This window comes from Balaenoptera physalus (genome assembly GCF_965194825.1).
Source record: "Balaenoptera physalus genome assembly, chromosome: 2".
Lineage (NCBI taxonomy): Eukaryota > Metazoa > Chordata > Mammalia > Artiodactyla > Balaenopteridae > Balaenoptera > Balaenoptera physalus.
The window spans coordinates 25,306,162-25,328,739 of NC_138883.1; the positions used below are offsets into that span (position 1 = coordinate 25,306,162).

Here is a 22,578-nt window from a genome sequence, read left to right on the forward strand (position 1 = left end):
CTCCTTATCTGGGTGGAATTAAGTACTTCCTCTTGGGCATCCACAGAAACAAAGATCAGTCTCTGGCATAGTGCTAACCAACCTGTACGATAACAACATGTTGTGTGTTTGTCCCCCACTAGATGGGAGGTCTTCCCAGGCAGGAGCCAACCATCTCTTACTCATCTAGGTACCCTCCAGATCCTAGCACAGTAACAGGCTCAGAAAATGCTCAATAAATGTGGAATAATGGAATGAAAGAAAAGGAATATGTAAGTGGAAGCATAATTCAGATCCCACAGCATTATTCTAATTAGTTAATATTATTACTTGCATTAGAAAGCCAAGTTTTCATTGAATTGGTGGTTTGAAGCTCAAGGCTGGGGCAATGTTACCAGATCATCCGGATTTGCCCAAGCAAGAGGGTCTGTACAAATAATGGCATTTGCCTTGTAGGGCTGTTTAAGGAAAAGCCAGTCAAGCACACTGGGGGCATCTTGACAGACCTGACCCCCAACTCACTCAAAAAGCTGAACTTTGCCAGTGGCTACACCTTCCACCAAATCAGCGTATCAAGACGCCACACTGATCATCACAGTTGTAGGTCTTCCTCCCGTGCACCAAGCTTTAGGACTCTCAGGCAGCTAGGGTAGATGCACCCTCAGTCTCCCCATCTCTATTAATCAATCCGGATAGCAGAAGTACAGTATAAACACGGTCTCTGTTTCTCAGGGTGCTCAAGGTCTTGCAACTGTAGGTCATTCAATAAAAAAATATTTGTTCAAAAAGTCAACAATCCCCTTTGCTAATTTGTATCAATAACTTTGCCTTCAAGGGCTTTAATGTGCATCACCAGGGACAAATCAGTCACCCTCAGAGAGAAGATTCAGGAAGGAGACGTCCCCGCTCATGTCTTGCAAGGCGGGATGCTCAGGGTTGGGACCAGTTTTCCCCTGCCCTCTTCCGCCCGACCACCAGGGCCCCATGGCCCTGACCTCCTACCTTTAAGAAGTCAAAGTGTTTGAGCATTTGGGCCACTTTCTCGGCGTTCCTCCCCTCGTTGAGGAAATCCAGCTCCAAAGGCAGGTTCTTCTTGGCTTCATCCACCAACCACATGAACTCAAACTCTGGAAATAGCTGCTTCACAGCCAGGACAAGCACCTAAAACCCATCAAGCACCCCATCAGTCTGTCCATGGCCCCCACCAAGGGAGGTACATTCTCTGTCCTCCTGCTTGGGTCTGGGCGTTGACAAGTCCCCAGGCCGCCCCTGGAGTAAGGGTGGGTGGGGAAACGGTTCCCCTGGGGCCCATCTCTGCAGTCCAAATCCAAGATTATGAAAGCCCAACAGCCGCGAGCAGAAACCTCCACCACCATTTACTGAGCGCACCCCACTTGCCCAGCACTGGGTAAGCACTATTACCTGCCTTATTCCTCCATTTATTCTTCACAGTGTCTCTGGGAGGTACACACCCTTATCATCTGCATTTTACAGATGAAGAAAGTTGAGGCTCTGAGAGGTTATGTGATTTTCCTGAATTTGCCCAGCAAGGAAGCAGAGCCAGAATTCCCCTTGGGTCTACCCAGCCCCAAAACCCTTGTGCTTAAGCACATTGCTGAATTGCTGCCTTTGCTTCTCCCAGATTTGTGCTTCGTGGTCCTGTTTATAAAGGGCTGGGAGGGGGCAGCAGCTACATTTTATTTATTTCTTAGGCTGAGTGGTTGGTACCTGAGCATTTATATTATTTTCTATGCTTTTTGTATTGAATACGTCTAAAATATTTCATGATAAAAAATCAAATTGGAATAAGAAACCAAGGTTGGATAAGACAAGAGGAGTAAGAGATAAGGGATTTGACCAATTGGGTAAAAAGCTTGGATTTTTGGAAATCTGGGCCCACTGTGCACTCTTGAGTCAGGACATGATGAAAGAGTGAGTTTCAGAAGACTTACCTGGCATTTCAGTTGTCAGTTTAATTATGTGAAACAAACATCACTGGCAGAGAACAAGAGCCCACAGACATCTGCAGAGCACACCACGGCGCCTCCGTGGGCAGGGACTCAGTTCTGAGGCTACCCCACCACTGGAGCTCTGGATTTGAGATGGTCTCACAAGTTCACAGACTATAGCACTGTAGTGGGTAAGCAAGGGTGATGCCAGGGACATGGGGGATGTTCCAGCATTGGGGGGGGGGGGTGGGGGGGGGGGAGAGGGAGGGACGCAGAAGGCACCTCTCCTGTTCTTCTATAAGCCCTCCTGTTGGTGTTCAAAGTCGGTCCTGGGGAGAACCACTGACAGATCCTCCCAGTAATTCTTGGTATAGATTATGGTTCAAGTTCTCTGAGAATCCCCATCTCTAGCCCTGGCTAAAGCAGAAAGATAAGGAACAAGAACTAAAGAACCATGGACTTATTGGTACCAAGAGACCTTCCCCATCTGTTATGGACTTAATGCTTATGTAGCCCCCAAATTCATATGTTAAGCCCTAACCTCAGGGTGATGGTGTTTGGAGGTGGGGCCTTTGGGAAGTAATTGGGTCTAGATGAGCTCATGAAAGTAGGGCCCCTGTGACAAGATTAGTGTCCTTATAAGAAGAGAAAGAGAGATCAGAGCTCTCCGCTTCTTCGCCAGGTGAGGACACAGGGAGAAGGCAACCATCTGTCTACAAGCCAGGAAGAGGCTCCTACCAGGAACCGAGTCAGCTGGCACCTTGCTCTTAGACTTCCCAGCCTCTAGAACTGTGGGAAATAAGTGTCTGTCATTTAAGCCTCCCAGTCTATGGTATTTTGTTATGGCAGCCTGAGCTGACCACGACACCACCCAGTCTATCCAGAAGGCCTTACGGAGCCCCAGCTATGAGCCTTGTCTCATGCTTCTGTTTGCCCTGGTCTATGATATGATGTCCAACACTGTACTAGGCACGTGCAGCACAAAGAAATAAGTCTAAAGTAGGGCCATTAACTACAAGGCATTTTACAGCTTTGTTTTTAAATCCTATGTCCAAGGCAATGTACCGGACGCCATTCTAAAAGAATCATCACACAGGGTTATTATACTCAATTTCTCTCAAACGCTTTTTAATTACATTCGGCTGCAGTCTAATTTCCTTTAAGTCTTGTCTAGTCTTTCAGGGGCTAGACCTGTGACCTTATGATAATCGATTTAGTTTATGTTTTGTTTCTGTTTCCGTCACACGAAACAAGAAGGAAGAGGTGGCAACAGTGAGGCCCAGGCCGCATGTGTCAGAGCCGGGCATCCCGTCTCGTCACCGTGCCCTCAGATGGCCCTCAGCTGTCACCAAAGGGGAGGCAGAGCTGGTGCACAGGAAACAGAAGCACCTGCCTGGCCCAGGCCAAGGGCACACCTGTCATCCGAGACCCCTGAATTCCAATCTCTGGGCTCTGAGTTCAAGCAAGAACCCTCTTGGGTGTTTTGCTCCAGCCTAGATTCCAGAGCTTCTCACCCAGGAGGGACAAGGAAGGAGCCACAATGAGTCTCACTCATTTGTTCAATCAAAATGTACTGATTACCTTCTTGGTAATGACTTTGGACCAGACGCAGGTATACACAGAGACCCACATGTAGCCCAGTGGAGTCTATACCAGGAGATGAGGCTTCTGGCCACACAATAACTCCTCATCATTTGTATGGTCACTGTTATTTGTGAAATTTTTAATTATCATTTACATCCAAACAGCACTGAAAGGCACTTTAAAGACTCTTCTGTTACTAATCAATTATGTGATTAGTCATTACTAGTACTATTGATTATTATTAATACTTAATGTCATGAATCATAAAAGCAGCCAAAGACTTTATTGATTGATATTAATTGCTAATAATTAATTAGTAAACTAATTCATAACCCAAAAAACTTTGCACTACTCATAAAACTGGTTTCAAAAGCATTCTGTGGTGGTTGGCCTGTCACTTCCTTGGTTACTTTAAAATGAGAGGGTCTGTTTGAATGGAAGTCAGGGGTTCTTAGCTTTATAGGACACCATCCCCTTTATAGGAAGTCACCAATTTGAAATTTTGATGCCAGCTATGAAGCCCAGAAAATGTAAATACTCCCATAATTTTGTACATAATTCAGGGGGGTTATCAACCCCTTGAACTTCACAGTGGGTGGAGAGAGGGGTCAGGTTAAAAGTTGTCTGGTCCAAGTCTAAAACGGTTTGGGCTGCTGTCACTTTAGACTTTTCTTGGCTTGGGAAAATAAAATAAAACTCCTCAGTTTCACCTTCTGTTTTTATTCTATTCCCTTCTTAAGAGCCTGCCCTAAGTAGATTCAAGTTTTTCTTTTTTGACAACAGATGCAACCAACGAAAATAAAACAGGTGTTGTTATCAATTTGACTTTTTGATTTTTCTCCCAAATTTATCTTCTCCATAAAATTCTTCCAGCAGCCAATTTTCCACCAGTGCCTAGCACGTACTCAATAACCAGCAGATGTTTACTGAATATTCACATGAATGAATGAGTGAATGAATAAATGAACATTCCAAAAGGTTTGCCCTCTCCCCAGAAATAATTATATGTTCACATGTGCATTACCCAAATGCATTAAGTTTTTATGCCTCTAAGATTTTGGTGGAGAAAGGACTACCTCTGAATTTTGGGGAACCACAGTTTTAAGATGCCTGAGAATATTCTACTTGATTTGGAGTCTTGTTAATCAATCAAGGTATATTCAACAATTAATACTTCCTTCAAGGTAGAATAATGAAATCATTCTCCTATAGGGCTATTGGCTCACAGTAGGAAAAATAAATTATGAGCCACACAGAAATGTAATGGAAAAATTGAGAGTCACATAAAAGTTTGAAAACTAGTGACTGCTATTTATAATAGCAAAAAAAAAAAAAAAAAGGTAATTATCATTATCCAGGCATAGGCACTGCGCTATGAGGCACTTTATACACATGCTCTCATTTCTTCCTCTTCTTGCCCATTTCACAGAGAAGGGAATCAGATCCAAGAGGTTAAAGCATTTCTCAAGGTCACATAGCTTTTAATTTCAAATGCAGGACTTGGACCCACGTGTTGGTTTGTTTTTTTTTTTTCACTTCTTTCTTTATGCAGCCCTGTCTCAGGCAATACAATACAGGACAATACAATAGGAAGCTTGAGATAAGGCATAAAAAGAGCTTTGTAAACTGTAAAATGCAACTGAAATTCGAGTTACTGCTATCAAGTTATTATATATTATAAAAGAAATAATGTTCTACGGAAAAACAGGACACTAAATAGAACGCCTACACGGATCTGAACTGGTAAAAATGGATGTTCGACAAGGATCGAAGATCAGTTCAGAGTGATGTAAATAGCTTACCATTCATGGGGTTTATTAAAGTGCATACTTTTTAGAAAGCAGAATTACAGGGTGAAGAGAAGTTTCCATGGGATGGTCTACATCTCTGGGGCTTTTAAAAATGTATTTAAAAAAAATAAAATCAGCTGTTGGATTCTGTGCCGACACAAACATTACCTAGCCACCCACCGTTCAATCAACACATTCAGAAAAGAAACAAGATGACAGACAGCATGCATTGAAAATGTTGTTCAAAAAAAATCAAAAACATAACTGTCACAGGTCTTTACTTTTAGAGTCCCTTGGTATGGGCTGGATGACATCAAATGGTGGATGGGATTCTGGTGCTCAGATCAGAGAGTTCTACCCTAGTGCTGCAGAGCACCTTGGGGACAGGTGGTACATGAAGGGCAGGGCGCCTGGCCATGAGTTAGATTCTTTAGGGGGTGATAGAGCACGGGGGTGTTCATCATCAATTTCAGAAGCTTAAGAGATAACAGGGAGTGATACGGGATAGTGCTATTGGGACCTGGGAATGATGGTCTTACTACCGCCTCATGGGTCAACTGAGTCCTACCCTGTTCTCAAACGGTGAGTGTGGCAGTGAGACCCGGCCTGCTAAGCTCCCTGCTATCGTGGGCAGGCAAGAACTGCTGCAAAGCCAGCCCGCCAGCAGACAGACTCTGCCTTGTCAGTTCTCCCCTTGCTGCTGAATCACTGTTCCAATCTCTGGGCCCAATTAGTCTGGCTCTGGACAGCCACTCAAATCAATAAGAGTCACTGGTCGTGCATCTAGAAGTAGAGTTGCCCCAAATATTAAAGGGACAATATCAGGTGATAATGACAAAGCTGAAAACACCCTTGGCCGTGCCTTTCTCTTTTGTGCAAAGTCACCGACACCATCAGGTTCATCACCATTTACTGAGAGTCAGTCTCTGTTTCTCTAGCACTGGTCAACAGCTATCACCGAGACCATCCCCTTCCCCAAGAGGAGGAGACACAAAGCACCAGGGTGGCACATGCTATTGGGTGCCAACTTCCTGGCTAACAGAACCTCAATTTTCTGCATCTTTCTTGTCCTTCAAGGAAGGCAGGCCTTAGCCTGAGAAGGCAAATCATGATTGGTCTAAGCCAATCAAAGTGGTCCCAATCCTCTTGCCAAGACTGATTCAGGCTTGGGGATGTGGGCCTGCTTCTGGCCAATGAAAACTGAAAGGAATTCTATTAAGGGGCTACTTTTTAATATGAGGGAAGAAACAGGCCCTCTCTAGCATCTGGACGTCATCTACTTGTAATAGCAGGAACCCTGCAGCTGTTTTGCGGCTATAAGGGGCACTACCTTAGAAGGACACGCCAGGAAGCTGAGCTGGCAGAGTGGAAGACATAAAGAACCTAGGTCCTTAAAAACCACAAAGAAGTGATAGATTAGTCAACCTTGAAACAGCTGACCCTACTTCCAGATGTCTTGTAATGTAAGATAATATAGGTTAACTATTATTTATACCACTTTTAGTTGGATTTCCTGATACATGCAGTTAAAAGCATACTAACTGATATAGCTAGTAGCCCCCACCTCCTTATTCTCAAAAGTCGCATTCCTGCAAACCTCTATCCTTACAGCAGATATGTGTTTGGATTTACAAGCCCACTTCTTAAACTGCAAATATCCAGAGGTTAAGCCTATTAGCCACTCTCTCCTTAGTATGAACTACTTTAATCAGGTTTTCTTCCTCTCAAGAACAGGCTGTGATCAATCACAGGGTTGGAGATGAGAGAGCGACAATAGTGGGCAGTGGGAGAGAAGCATGAGGACACACAATACCTGGAATTGGCATGAAAAGAAACACCAGAAGGCTCTGCAGAAAAGTAGCTTTGCCTCCCCTCTGTCTCTAAGTTTCTGGTGGGTACGATAGCCCTAATGCCTCCTAGAAATCATTTTTTTCCTACTAAGCACACTGGAGCACGTGTCATTCCTAAAATCAAGTCACCATTTAGGTCTGGACTCAGAAAAAAATAGTAATACTCATTTCAAATATAAAACAAAATGAGCTTTCCAGTTGGCACCTCTTAGTTGTAAAGCAGAGAAGGGTGACCAGACGGGACTTTTTCCCACCAGAGGCCAAGCCCAGTGACAAGGCAGTACCACTGTGTGCTGCTGCTAACGCGGACGGTCCATGGAGGTGGTGACCTCCGGCCTCATTTCCAGCTTCTCTCCTGAAGGCTGTGAGTGCGGCTCTCTGATCTGCCTCGCGATCCCAGCCCCAGCCACTGCGAAGGAGCCGCTCTGTGCTCTGCACGTAGTCACAGGGCTGGTAATTTCCACGAAAAGCATCTGATGCTTATCTCAGGGAGGAAGATGCCAAATCTTTATCACTGCTATTATTGATAGTGACCTTACGGCCACCATTACTTAGGGAGCAGTGAGGCTCTGAGCAGAGAAAAGAGAGAAAAGATGTCAGCTGTCCTCCCAGCCCCAGTGGGTCTGCTGGCACCACCGGGCAGAGACAGGTTCCCAGCTAATGCAGGCATGGCTGGCTTCAGAAAACTTCAGAAAACTAAGGTTTCCAGGTGGCTGCCCCATGCCACTCGGCAACCCCGCCCCCGAGCCCCGGTCAGCTCCCTTTTCCACTGCACCCGGCAATATTCCAAACCTTCATCTCCCCGCTCAAGCCTCCATGCCACCTCCTACCCCCTCTTTCTCAGCAGATGGTCTTACCTCCTACTTCAGAGAAAAAATAGAGGCTATCAGGCTGGTACAACTCAGCTGTCCACTTTCTCCACCTTCCCCCTCTGCCCCACTCACTCATCTGTAGCCAGCCCTACTACCTTCCTCTAGCCTCAAACAAAGGCTGCCAAAGCCTAATGTTTCCACCTGTGTCCTTGGAGCCCAATCCCTCCAGGCTCCTCCTAAACCAGATCTATCAGTTACTTCTCTCTCCTAAATCTCCAAGTCCCCAACTCCGCTGCCCCTTCCCCATCAGCTACAGCCTGCCCCAGGTCCCCGCCGCTAATCCTGTGCTCTGCTCTAACCACTACGCTCACCCTCCCCCACCATCCATGGCTAAACATGAAAAGAGTAGTCTACATTAACCGTCTCTGCTCCCTGAGGCCTCAGTTCTCTTCCACCCCACTCACCCCACTCTCCCTGCTCTTCCCAAGAACTCTAAGTCGCCAAATCCAAAATACTCTTTTCAGAGCTTTATGAATTTATATTGCATTTGACAACATGAAGTAATTCTGACAGACTATATTCTCCAAAATGGCTGCAACAATATCTCCCACTCTAATGCTCTTCTGGAACCGTGCCACTCCCCCATCAAGAGGTAGAGTCTGTTTCCCTGCCTCTTAAACCAAGGGGGACTTTGTGACTCTTGCTCTTACCAATAAAGTAAGGAAGAAGTAACCTGCGTGACTGCCACGGCTAGGTCATAAAACTATGATGTGCTTTCAGCCTTATTCTCTTGGGACACTCCCTCTTTGAACCCAGCCACCATGCTGTGAGGAAGCCCAACCAGCCTTGGAGAGGCCTTGGTGAGGATCTAAGGCCCTGACCCACAGTCCCGGCTGAGCTCCCAGCCAACAGCCAGAACCCACTTGCCAGCCGTGTGAGCGGGTCCTCCTGTTGCAGTTAAGCCACCCCAGCTGGTGCCACATAAAACAGAGATGAGTCTCTCTACCACACCCTGCCCAGATTGCAGAGTCATGAGCAAAATACACGACTGGTGTTTTAAGCCACTACGTTTTGAGGTGGCCCATCACGCAGACTAGTGGCTGTATCAGTTGGGATGCTAGATAACTGACAGCGCTCTCTTCTTTACATTGTTTTCATTGGATGTAGCTGCTCAGTCCTGGTTCTCCTCTAATCCCTCTGACCACGCCCTCTTAGTTCCCTCAGGAACTCATCCTCCTGGGCACACTCCCCAGAAGATGCTCCTCACCATTCTTTCTTTGCCCCCTCCTTTTATTTTTACTCTATACAGCTAATCTAAGTCATCTCAGCTACTGCCCCAGATTCGGCTCCCATGAGTCTCCTTGCTGATAAATCCAGAATCTGTATTTCCAGCCTGAACTGCAGACCGACAGAGAGATCCTGATCTAAAACTACTGACGGCAATGTCTTACAGAACATAGTTGCTCCATCACCCACTCCACTTGCTCTAACATCCAGCCCACCCCCTTAATCTCATAAGAAACTACATTCCCCAGGCTCCCTTGCCAACTGGCTTCCAGCTAGGTTTGGTGCAATACGGGGGGTGGGCGGGGGGGAACAGGAGGAGGTGAAACACCCACTGCCTCAAACAGCATCTGTGGCTCAAACCCCAGGTGACAGGCCCGAGGTCTGTGGTCCACTCCCCTCAGGTGGCCCCAGCACCTGGGCTCCAGGGAACTACCTCTTCTCCTTGTCCCTCCACCTGGAGGGTGGCAGTGGCTTGCTGCTATTGGTGACTATCTCACCATTCCACTTGGCTTCTCAGCAATTCCATCCCCTGTGAACCCCATGTTCTGTTTTAAATTCCCTCTGAAATACCTAGAGCAAGTTCTTTTTCCCCCCCAACTGAATCCCGACTGATACACATCGTTAAAGGCACCTAAGTTTAATCATTTAAGCCAGAAACTTACAATTTGTTTTCATTTTCATTCATACCAGTATTTTCCCCCACCCCACGTAAAGCTGGTCACAAAGTCCTGACGATTCCACCCTGTGAATCCATGCCTCTCCTCCACCCCCATTACACTGCCTTGGTTCACATCATCATTTCTCTCTCAGACCAAGACTGCAGCCCCTCAATTAGTCTCCCTGGCTACAGTCTTTCTGCCTTCCAATACATCCTCCAGACTGTCAACAGACTTTTATTTCTAAGGCACATCTGATCACGACATTCCCCTGATTAAAATTCTTAAATGGTTCCCCACTGACTACAGAAGAAAATCAGATCTGCTCGGTTCCACAGTAAATACGTACTTACTATGTATACCATTCTGCGCCTGAGCCTGGAATACGAGGCCTTTCATGTTCTGTCCTGCCTACCTTCCCAGCCTCATCTGCACCCAGGCCCAGCTCGTTCCATCTGAACCAGCTGAAGCTCTCCAAGCACACCCTGCTCCCCTAAGACTCAGGGCCTTCGCACAGGCTGGGTCATCCTTCCCCTGCCCGGCTGTCTCGTGGGTGCCTTGGTGAAGCCCCCCTGATGCCCCCAACGGTCCAGGCACAGGGTTCCACGGCACTCCGCAAACACCCCCTTGACGGAGCTCATAGTCAAGGGCTGTTTTGTGTACAAGCCTGTCTGCTCCACTAAACGGGGAGCTGCCCTGAAGATGAAGATGCAGGTCACTCACTCTTGTGTCCTATGTCCGTGTTAAGTTTAGTCAAAGTGAGCTGAAAGAATAAACTATGTGTCCAAAGTGAGGAAAGGGAACCAAGGAAAGGGAAAGAGAAAAGGAAGGAGCGGGACAAGCTGGCAGGGTAGGCAGACTGCTGACCTCCACTGGGGGTGCTGGCTACCGCCCAAGCCCAAGGCCGCTCACCCTTTTTCCTTGCTCCAGGAGTGGAGCTAGAAAAGTCCAGAGGCACAGTCCCCACTACAGCTGTCCCAGGGCCATTTTAGGGCATACACGTTTTGTTCATTCAAAACAAAATATCAGGGAAGCAAATGTGCAACCTGCATAAATATTTCTATGTGATGTGCCTGTCATCTCCATATCCCTTGAGTGACCACATGCTCCCTTTTGTTATAAGTTAACAAATTAGGAAGTAACTTTTTCTACCCCCAAGGAAATCACCTGTGGGTCATCTCATTTCTACAATATCCCCCTGAGGTCTCCTTGGCCCCGGCAGCTGCCCACCGTGTTCTGAGACCACCCACAGACAGTTCCCAGGAATGAATCAAAAATCAAGCAACCCTGCCATGGTTCCCCTGGTCACAGCGCTGTCATGACACCTTTGTGGTCTCAAGCTCTCCTCTTTCACTCTGCTGCTCAAAGGGCCACACACACTCCAAACTATAGGCCTTGAACCAGTTTCACTGGGACTGCCTGGATCCCAGGGAAATGTAGAATGAGTATGAAGGAACAGGAAGGTGGAAGGCTCTCACCTCCATCAGAAGAATGTCCTTTGAGCTCTGAGCCTGCACCTTTGGGTGCTGGACCTTCACGGCCACCGTCCGCCCATCATGCAGCACTGCCTTGTGGACCTGGGCCAGGGAGGCAGCTCCCAGAGGCGTGTCGTCAAAGCTCATGAACAAATCATGAATCTGTCAAGAGTGGAGAGAGAACAGAGCAATTAAGATGACTCGATTCAGTGAGAGGGGCCAGGAGGATGGGCCAGGGCCAGCACTGCCCAGTGCCCCCAAGACAGATTTTCTCCTCTATCAGTTGCTTTGCCTGGGCCCTTTACTGCCATGGAAATTCACACCAGCCACGTGCAGGGAGTGAGACAGAAAACACACGTGGAGGGTGGGTCTCATACCTGTGCATGGGTACCCTGAGCACCTCCATTTAAAGCCAAAAAAGTGCCATCTCGAGTGTTCAGAACCGTGCGACATCCACCCATTTAATTACCCACCGTTGTGTCTCCAAGGCTCTCACATATGGATATGATCAAAAGTTAACAGAACCTGGGTCCAGGGCAGCCCAAGCCCGGAGATCATATGGAAGATATTCCAACCCCGCCAATCTGGAAAGCTCAAGGAAGCCCAGGCTAGAGGCTCCAAACCCAACAGCTACCACTTGTTGCTGCCTGAACCTCAACGTGGGTCCCCAAGTCCGCTCTTGACCCAGCCACCTGGCAGAGATCTCTGCACACCGGAGCCCTGCTTTCAGTCTTCATGTGTGATGCCGCCCCAAGTACCTTGGGCAGATCCCTGCCCCTTCTGTGCCTCACTTTCTCTAGGAAATGGAACATATACCCCTTACTCTTCCATCTTCTCTTCCCTTCTTCCTTCCCTCCTTCCCTCTTAGAAATGCCATTCCAGCTCTCCTGAAGGAAAAAGTCTGTCTGACTTGAGTGGTCAGATAAATGGTCCAGATATGAATATTCTACCAGATGGGAAGGAGGGCCCCAAAAGCCTTTTGCAAAATTGTCCAGGCCTGAAATTCTCATACCCTCCATTTCTTTTTTTTTAAATTAATTAATTAATTAATTTATTTATTTATTTATTTATGGCTGTGCTGGGTCTTCGTTTCTGTGCGAGGGCTTTCTCTAGTTGCGGCAAGCAGGGGCCGCTCTTCATCGCGGTGCGCGGGCCTCTCACTATCGCGGCCTCTCTTGTTGCGGAGCACAGGCTCCAGACGCGCAGGCTCAGTAGTTGTGGCTCACGGGCCTAGCTGCTCCGCGGCATGTGGGATCTTCCCAGACCAGGGCCCGAACCCGTGTCCCCTGCATTGGCAGGCAGATTCTCAACCACTGCGCCACCAGGGAAGCGCCCCCCTCCATTTCTTGAATTCCCTGTATAGCCTCACAATTCTGGAAAGGCCAGACATTCACACACACACACACACGCGAATGTGTATATGTATGACACACGCCTCCCCTCCTCCTCACACCGCCCAGGCTCTCACGCTGAGGTCCGCTCAGTCCGTGCCCCTGTTGCCTCTCTTTGTCCCCCTCCTGCAGCAGCCACTCCATCCTACCCCTCAGCCCCCCTCCTCTCCTTGGACTTCAGAGGTCACACGACCCACGGCCACCACCCCATCTCTTTGTTTGCTAGGCTGCACCATCACTTTGCTAATCTCATCTCATAAATCACTCCCTCCAGTCCTGTCATCATTTTGGTGGCTTTCACTAACTCCATGCCATTTATCAACATCCTGCGGGGACCAAAGGTCCAGGCAACACGGGAGGGGCCGACCCTTTTCTGTCACGGGAGATGGGTACAGATTGGCTTCCCGTCCCCCTTCTTCCTTATTGGGTTTTTATTTGTACCCCTCCTATTGCCCCCTTCCCCAACTTGCCTTTTTCCCTCTCTCGTGAGTTCTGGGCTCCCTAAGGGCCAGATTCTTCCCACATCATCCCCCTGAATCACCCTGGGTCTCTCCACACAAGAACCCTTTATCCTGGACCTGGGCTTAGATTAAGAACGAAAGGGCCATCAGCCCTATAACGCGTTAGAACATCAGTTCCAAATAGGCAGCAATTTTTTTCTGTTTTGTTCGCTGCTGACTTCCCTACACTTAGAACAGGACTGGAACTAGTCAGTGCTAAACAAATATTTGTTGAAGGACTGAATCCACTATTCTTTCTATTGGAGAGGGATTGTATCAGCTCTTTCCCCCTTTTGAAATGGCTGGACCATCCTGCTCCCACACTGCTACTATCCCAAAGGCCTCAAACATAAAAGCCCATGTCACGAGTGGGATTTACCTAGGTGGACTCCACCTGTTACTCCAGAGTGGGGTGAGACCCTGGCCTGATCAATCAGAACCCCGGGTACCTCAGGCCACACTGATTACATCAGAGATTGACACGTGACCCAACTGGTCCAATCAGACTCAACTGTTTTACTTTTGCTTGAACTGTAGAAGCGCTTTTCTTTCTTTCTGCTCAACTTGAAGCTGAATATTGAACTTGAAGCCTGGAGCTACCAGGGGTCACACAGTAGCAACAAAGAGGAAAGCAGAGCCAAGAGAGAGAGTGAATCCTGGTCACAATGGCTGAGCCCCTGGGTCTAGCCATGCCTGGATACCCACCCTATAGTATCTTTTTCTGCTGAAGGTAGTTTGAGTTGTTTTCTGTCACACACAACTGAAGGGGCTCTGACTGACGCAGTGTGTTCTCAGGCCCCAGCAGGGATAGATGAAAGAAACCTGGGCATGGTGCCCGGTACCCCCAAGAGGCCAGTACGTGAGAGTTCCATTTCCTCCCCACCCTCTTGCTGGGACTGGGATCCAGGAACCGAAGGGAGATGGAACTTCAGCAACATTCCTGTCCGTTACATAATGAGATCAACACCACTTCCTTGGAAAGCCTCTGGTGATTCCTGAAGGAGCACCAAGGAGAATGTTTTCTGGAGAAAAGCTGTGAACTCAGACCCTCACCTCTGGCAGCTAGGATGGGCGAGGGGACCTGGGGGTCATCTGACCCCACTCCCACCCCAAGCCTCCGCCTGGCTCCCTGGGAACACTTGCTCGTTCTCTGAGAAGGACAACCAGTCTTCAAATCAGAGTCATTGCAGGGACGCTGCAGAGTCACTGCAACTGACGAGTGACATGGCATCACTAGGGCTGTGTGGCAGGAACAGCTGCCAGGAGCGCTGCAGGGGGCGGGGGGGGGGCGGGGGGAGGAACTCGCCAAGGCAAACATATCCCAATCTTCAGGGTAAGAGGAAGACTGGTCCCCCATATCCCCAGGGAATGGGGAGAGGGGCCTCCCACAGTTCCCTGCTCCCACCAGGGGTCTGGGGGGGGGTCCCAAGATACCACCAAAGCCCAGGTGCCCATTCAGCACCCTGCACAAGGCCCAGCTGTAAGGACTTGCCCAAATCCTCAATTTGACCAGTGGAAGCAAAGAGGCATGCCAAGTGAGGATGCACTACTCACTCGGCCCAGGGAACCTGTTGGGCAGATATCCTGCCCACCCCACCCCACCCCACCCTTGCACGTCCACCACCTCCGGGGTGCCCCTGCAGCCATCCTCTTCCCCTTTATCAGTAAGCACGTCAGACACCCACACCCTCCTGTGCTTACACACACTCACACACAACACACACACACAATTATTGATTGCTAGTGAATGTTCCTAGCCGGCTTATAAAAAACCGTAATTAAAGATTGGGGCTACAGGCTGTAATTAAATATGAATAAAGTATCTCTAAATGGAACCTTGATTCAAAGTGTTCGCTGGAAGTACTTTATGCTGATAGAGAGTAAGGAAAAATAGACCCTGTCCCGAAAGCAGAATTTTACCCCTCGTGCAGCTGAAACAAACGTCACCCCCCTCCAATCAGGCCTCATCCCCCAGACCTTTAGCAGAAAACCATTAGCAGAAACAAACTGCAGCATTTGCAGCAATTAGATTCAAGCAGGGCCCTCAGCTGACTCCAGTCACTCGCAGAAACCTCTCTCCCCTTCTAAGGCTTTCTTTCCCCTGTTCTTTTTTTTCTCCCTCTGGGTCTGGCGGCAAAATCAATTAACTAAAACAACTACATTTTAAAATGACGTTATGTGCTTTTTAATTACTGTCAGCCCATGATTCAAATATATCGATGTCCCTGTCTGGAAAAGGAAAAATAATCAGGGAAAAAGTTTCTCTAGCTTTGTATTGGGGGAGGTGTGTGTGTGTGTGTGTGTGTGTGTGTGTGTGTGTGTGTGTGTGTGTGTGTGTGTGTGTGTGTGTGTGTGTGTGTGTGTGTGTGTGTGTGTGTGTGTGTGTGTGTGTGTGTGTGTGTGTGTGTGTGTGTGTGTGTGTGTGTGTGTGTGTGTTAGGGGTGGGGAGTTTATGAACATCAGAAGGGCAAGAAGAAATGTGTCACCTCCTAGGGGCTTAGCTGACCAGGGGCTCAGGTTAAGACTTCAGCACGTCTATATGAGATGATGGATGTGAACTAAATTTACTGCAGTAATCATTTCACAATATATGTAAGTCAAACCATCACGCTGTACACCTTAAACTAGTACAGTGATGGATGTCAATTATACCTCAATAAAACAGGAAGAAAAAAAAATGTCAGCAGACTGCCTTCAGCTGGGGTCCAAGAATCAAGAGACCACGTGACATGATGCCCTAGTACTGGGCAGAATGAGAGACCCTCCAGAAAATCAACCAGGAGGATTCCCATAAAGCCAGGTTACCAGGCAATGTTTCCAAAATGCCACATTAAGCAGCCAAGCACTGGCCAGGTCCTCATTCAGCCCAAAATAAGGAGGCAGGAAGTCAGGATCTTCTAGAGAAGCCTCAATATGACCCCTGGGGGGAGTTTCACTTGGGTCTCTTAGCCAGCCCCACCAGAGCCTGCAGCCCAGGCAGCCCCAGCCTCATGGGGACTGGCCCATCAGTCACAAGATGGGGGATGTCCCAGATTTTCCAAGATGGTCCAATTTCAAATACTCTATCCTGTTGTCCCCATACTCATTCACATCAGACATATTCTGGATTCAGAAACTACATCACCAAAAGATAATGCTAACAAATCCAGCAAACCCTGAACTGGCCAGCTCCGGATGAAGACAGAAGCAAATCCAGGCCTTGATGCCAAGGCCAGGCAGTTCCCACTTAGGAGCCAGGAAGGCTGCCCAGGGCACCTGAGCAGGTTACCATGGCATCAGCAGCAAACAACATCTGGCTCTCAAGGTCTTGAGATGGCCCACCCCACACCTGGCTGGGTGCCAGCAGCCATCCACTGCTGCCTGATGGGGAGAAGGACAAGTCCCCGTGCTAATGAAGTGGCTGGAGTGAACCGTACCCACCCCAGCCTGAGGCAGACAATAGAGCTCTAGCTGGCTAGGACTCTGCAAAAACACTGATGTCTGATGTCTGCCTTGGGCAGAAAATCCATCCCCCCTCTCAGCACCAGGAAGCCCTACATCTCACAGTCACCCTATCAGCTGATACCCCATTTTGCTGCAATTCCTGCCCCTCAAGTAGAGGCTGGACTTAATGACCCACTCCTAACAAATAGCACATGGAGGAAGTGACAGTGTCCAATTTCCAAGACTGTCACCAAGATGTCCTCCTTGCTTTGTCTCTTGGAATGCTTGTTCAGGAGGAAGCAAGTTGCCATGTCATGAGGACACTCAAGCAACCTGTGGAGAGGTCCATGTGGTAAGGAACCGAGGCCTCCTGCCAACAGTGGGCCATCTTGGAAGCAGCTCCTCCCTCTCCACTCAGGCCTTCAGATGACTCTACCCCAGCTAACATCTCGACTAGAACCTCATGAAGAGACTGAGCCAAAGCTATCCAGTAAGCCACTCCCAAATTCCTGACCCGCAGAAACTGTAAGATATCAAATGTCTGTTGTTTTAAGGCACTAAGTTTTGGGGTAATTTGTTATGCAGCAATAGCTAATTAATGTACCCCAAGCACACCCTGCCAGACATCACTAATCATTCACAGCCTTCATTCCTGCTGGGCCCAGGTGATGCCTCAAAATCTCTCTCAACCCCAGTGTTCCACGCAGCCACTACCAACTGACAAAAGGTAAGATATGAAATGAAACCAATTTGCCATTTCTTAGCCTAAGCCAATGAATATTTACTGCAGGCCCATCAAATGACAGACGCCATGCTAGGAACATGGGCCAACAAAACAGGCAGTCCCTAGCCATGAGGAGACCTTGGTCCAGCAGAATGTCCTACTGGAAAAAGGCAACAGCCTCTGAAAAACACACCTGCATTTTAGCAGTACCTGCTGGAGAAAGTGCCCCCTGCCCAGTGCTGCTTAACCCAACCCTGAAAGGACCGTCTGGCAAGGTAAGAAGAGGGGACCTCCAATATCACCATGTAGACCCTGGGGGGTCAGGGGAGGGGACAAGGCATCCAGGTGTCTCTCCGTCTCCCCACTCAATAGCTGCCCTGCCTCAAGGTGGGAGCAGCCCCATCTCCAGCTTCCCACTCAGAACAATTTATTATAATAAAAATCGTAATGACAATAATAGCTCAAGGACACCTAGAACCTGTTTTCCATGGAATCTGTGTTCTTTCTGGGGTTCTAAAAGATCAAAGCGTTGGTTCTGCAGAGCCATTAGCTATTGCTACCGCCAAGCTGGGCCAACAGCAGAACTTGAGGCCCTTCTCAACAAGGGTCCTCCCCAGAAATTACAAAACAGCATTCCTGTCTAAGTTCTGGCAAGGAGGCTGGCACGATGCTAAACTCTTACCAGTTTGCTGAAGAGCCTCCAGGTACAGGATAATCATCCACCTGGCTCTGCCAAGGGCATCACAGGTCAGACCAAGCTTCTTTTCTCCTGCAGGATGGTGACAAGTAGCTGACAGAAAGAGAAGCAAGAAGCCAGGAGCGGCCCACCCTAGGATGGCCATGGGCATGCTCTCTGGGAATGCCCACCTGCTGGCCAGGACAGGCGGATCTGAGAGGCAGCAAGGCATAGTGATTCCAGTGCAAGCTCTGGGGCAAACTGCCCCGACTCAAATTCTGGCTCCAAGGTGCATCAGCTTCGGCAGTGACACAATCCCTCTGTACCTCAGCTTCCTCATCTGTAAAATGGGAATTTGGGTACCTACCTCATAGAGTTGTATGAAACAACATACATAAAGGGTCTAGAATAGAGCCTACAGAAGACCCCCAATAATTGTAGCAGGAGTAGTGGGTGCCCCACCTGATGCCTCCATGAAGAGGACAGAGTGGTCTAATGAAAAGAGCACTGGATAAGGAGGCTCTCAGGTCTGTTCTCTCAGTGAGTAAAAGCCACCATCCTCTTCTACCCAAAGACTCCTAACTGGTCTGCCCACTCACGTTCCTTTCTGTGCCAAGCCATCTTCCCCATACAGCTAAGGTAAGTTTTCCAAACATAAGCTGATCATGTCACTTCTTGCTTCAACTACTTCACCAGCTTCCCAGGGCCAAAATCCTTAGCATGACCCACAGGGTCTGACCCTGCCTACATGTCCTGCCCCTTCTCCTCCCTCTGCCCTCCCCAAGCTCCATCTGCCCTGAAGAGATGGCCTCTTTTGACCACCAGCACACTCCCTCACTGCCCAGGGCCTTTGCACGTGCCATCCCCTCTGCCGAGAAGGAATGAACAGGAATTCTTCATCGAGGGAATTCCTACCCATCCTTCAAATCACAGCTCAACTGTCACCTCCTCAGGGAAGCCTCCCTGTGTACATTCTCAGAGTTCATTGCCTTCCTCAAGAGCAATTACACAACTGCACTTTTGCCTCAATTTATATTTGCTTCATCTCCCTCCTTCCTTCTAGATGATAGACTTCTGGTTTTGCTCAGCATTGCATGCAAGGCACCTGGCACACAATTGGTGCCCAGTATGTATTTCCTAGTGAATGAATGGATGTGAGGTTTGACTTCCCCATCCTCTTCCTGGTGAGGGGTCTCCAGGCCTTCCAGCTGATCCAGGAGAGCTAAAACACCTCCCAGAAGTGGCTACAGTTCCCTCAAGGTGGCTGGGCACTTTGAGAGCTGTGGGTAGAGGGACTCTATGGAAATGTTGTGATAATAATGATTAATAAAAAGCAGATAAACACCCAGTGTGGCCGGCCAGCCCGGGAAGCCATCCATTAGATCTGTCATTCATTAGAGGTGGGGGAGGGCACAGTCCAATCAGATCTTCTCAGTTTAAGCAAACCTTCTGTAAATTGTAGGCTGCAGGCACTGACATTTGATAAATTATTCTTCATAACCCACCATTGGCTGTCATAAATCTAATCTTTCAACATTTCCCATCTTAATAACTTGTCCAGCTGCACAGGGTGACAGGTCTATGTCTCTGCCTGTGACAGAGATCTCTGGGGTAAAGAGACCAGAGATCCTAGGCAGTGCTGTATGAAGCTGAGGACTCCCACAGCCCGGGCCCCACCAGGGCAGGCATCACCTGGGTTATCAGAGTACAGAGGTGATGAGCTGTCCGTGGGGCTGCAGAGCGCCCGGGGAGTCCAGTGCTCACACCCCATCCCAGGGTCCAGAGACAGGCGGTGCCAGGAGCTCAGACCCAAGAACCAGGCAGGCTGAGCTCTACACCCTCCACTGCATGCCTGCCCATGTGAGGACTCACCACTTCTTCCTTGAACTTGAGCTTGGTTGGAATAAGGGATGTCAGGATATCTTTGCTCTGCAGGCACTGAATGCTCAACCATGGGTAATTCTTTGTATTTGCATAATATCTTGCTCTTATGTAATTCTCAACCCTCTCTTGAGGTTAAGGTAGAGGAGATACAATCACCTCCATTGTACAGAGTAGAATATATTCCCTAAAGGTCATTCGTTTATTCATCCAACAAATGCTTATTGAGTGACTACTATGTGCAGGGCCCTGTGCTGGTCAGTGGGGACTCAGTGGGGAGTGAGTCCAAATCGGGTACAGCCACCAGCCTCTGGAGTTACTACAGGAACGTGAAGTCCAATAGGGAGACAGGAATTAATCACGAAATCACAAAGAAAGATAAATGGCCAGCTCTGATAAGTGCATGAAGAGAGAGGTAGCTGGTACCATAAGAGCCTGTGTTCAGAGGATTAAACCCAGGCTGGGAGAACTTCTTGGAGGAGGAGACAAAGAACTGAGCTCTGAAGGATGAGGAACCAGTTAACTAGTTAACTAGCTGAAGAAAGGAAAGAGGAGCCTTCCAGGCAGAGGGGACAGCCTGTGTGAACCACGAATACGGGGAATAAGTTATGGAGACAGCAGAGAGCCGGAGAGAAGATGACCACCAACTCCCAACCTGGAATCAGGCCCCCTTGGGCTCCCCGGGTCTCCCCCCGGTTGCCGAGGAGGGTCCTCAGCCACAGCTCATGCCCACGGCGGAGAAAGCCTGGCCGTAGTGACTCGCATTCATACTTCTAAAACCAGATGGGCTCACCCTCACAAAACCCCAAAGGCCTTCTCCCAACAACCTTCAGATGTTCCTACATCCAAAAATATAGGAAGGCAAAAACTAAAGCCTAAGCATTCTTTGCTTATAGCGGCACCATTTGCTGTCAGGACAGACTTCCTTAGCCTTTGGGAGGTGGCAAAATGCCACACGGCAAATGAGCCCAAGCTATGTTCCTATGCCTCAGAGCCCCAAACAAGAAGGTTCGCGTACCAAAGCCCTTGCGATCTTTCTATAACACCTGAGCGTGTTCCATCCAATAAGAAGTTTCCCAGATTTACTTTGCATGTGACAGCAGCAGTGCCCAGGAAACTTAGAGGGAGGTAAACCCAGACTTGCTGGATCTACGGGGAAGATAAAGCTCACATTTGGGGGAAACCACGCACACTCCTGGCTAACCCTATCTGCCAACATATAGCCAAGTGGCCTTGGGCAAACTGCTTAGCTGCACTAACGTTCTGCAAATGGGAGTGATAATAATACCCATTGGTAGGGGAGTTCTAAAGGTTAAAGGATATTATGCATCTAGAGAGGGGGCCAGGAAACTATAGCCCATGGGCCAAACTAGGCCTCTGCCTGCTTTTCTGTAGCCCACAAGCAAAGAATACTTTTTTACATTTTTAAGAGAGAAAAATCAAAATGATAATATTTTGTGACATGTGAAAATTACATGAAATTCAATTTCCATGACCATGAATAAAGTTTTATTGGGACACAGCATGCCCATTCATTACTTACTGTCTATGGCCACTCTCATCCTGCAACGGCAGAATTAAGTAGTTGCAACAGAGAGTGTGTGGCCTGCAAAACCTAAAATATTTACCATCTGGCACTGTGGTAGGCAGAAAAATGGCCCCCTAAAGATGTCCATATCCCAATCCCCAAAGGTGTGATGAAGGTAAGACTCTTGAGATGAGGAGAGTATCCTGAATTCCCATGTAGGCCCAACGGAACCACAAGGGTCCTTATAAAAGGGAGGCAGGAGGGTCAGTGTCAGAGCAGAGATATGACAATGGAAACAGAGGTGAAAGGACAAGAGAGAGAAAAAAATTTTAAGAAGCTAAGCTGATGGCTTTGAAGATGGAGGAAGGGGCCACAAGCAAAGGAATGCAGGCGGCCTCTAGAAGCTGGCAAAGGCAAAGAGATTCTCCCACAGAGCCTCCAGAAGGAACGCAGCAGCCAGCACCTGAATTTCAGGGCTTCTGACCCACAGGACAATAAGATAATGAACGTGTATTGTTTTAAGCCACTAAATTTGTGGTAATTCATTACAGCAGCAATAGGAACCTAAAACAGGCCCTGAGATAGAGCATTAGTGTAACACTCTCAGTACAAGTCGGTTTTTATTGTTTTGTTGCATTTCCCAGGACAGAGGCAGGGCTAGAAAGCTGGGGAATGTGACAAGGGGCTGCCCTGGCAGTGGGGGGAGCACAGGTCAAGTGCAAACCGTGAGATGTGGAAATAGGAAGGGCACATAGCTGCTCCCAGTTCTGCTGTGCCAGGTGACACACCTAGAGCCAGTCCTGTCCTCACCCGCTTCCCAGGGCAAGGCATCCTCTGCCCCCCCCAGCTGCCGCCTACATGTCATTCCTTCCCAGCCCCCAGGCCGAAACAGCATCTTCCCCTCTTCCCAAGGAGCTTCAGTCCTCACGCAGAACTACCTGTCATCGGCTCACACACCAAAGATGGGAGGAGCAATGGGGACCCATGAGAGACCCCTCATCACAATGCTGATGACATAGTTAATTTGCAGAAGCTGTTCCAGCTGTTCAAGTAACAGCTTCTCCTTCTACAAA

General features: G+C 48.5%; 1 protein-coding gene across 8 annotated transcripts in view; it reads right to left on the reverse strand.

The window, feature by feature from the left end:
- The window catches only part of ADCK1 (aarF domain containing kinase 1), a 119,696-nt gene that overhangs the window by 36,993 nt on the left and 60,125 nt on the right, over positions 1–22,578 (reverse strand). For 7 of the 8 annotated variants that reach the window (XM_082451354.1, XM_082451356.1, XM_082451357.1 and 4 more), the window contains 2 exons: positions 11,386–11,544; positions 982–1,140 (listed from right to left, as the gene is read on the reverse strand). In XM_082451354.1, the coding sequence (XP_082307480.1) occupies positions 982–1,140; positions 11,386–11,544 (318 nt within the window). The remainder of the gene's footprint in view (positions 1–981; positions 1,141–11,385; positions 11,545–22,578) is intronic. The other variant, XM_082451355.1, reaches the window with a different exon arrangement.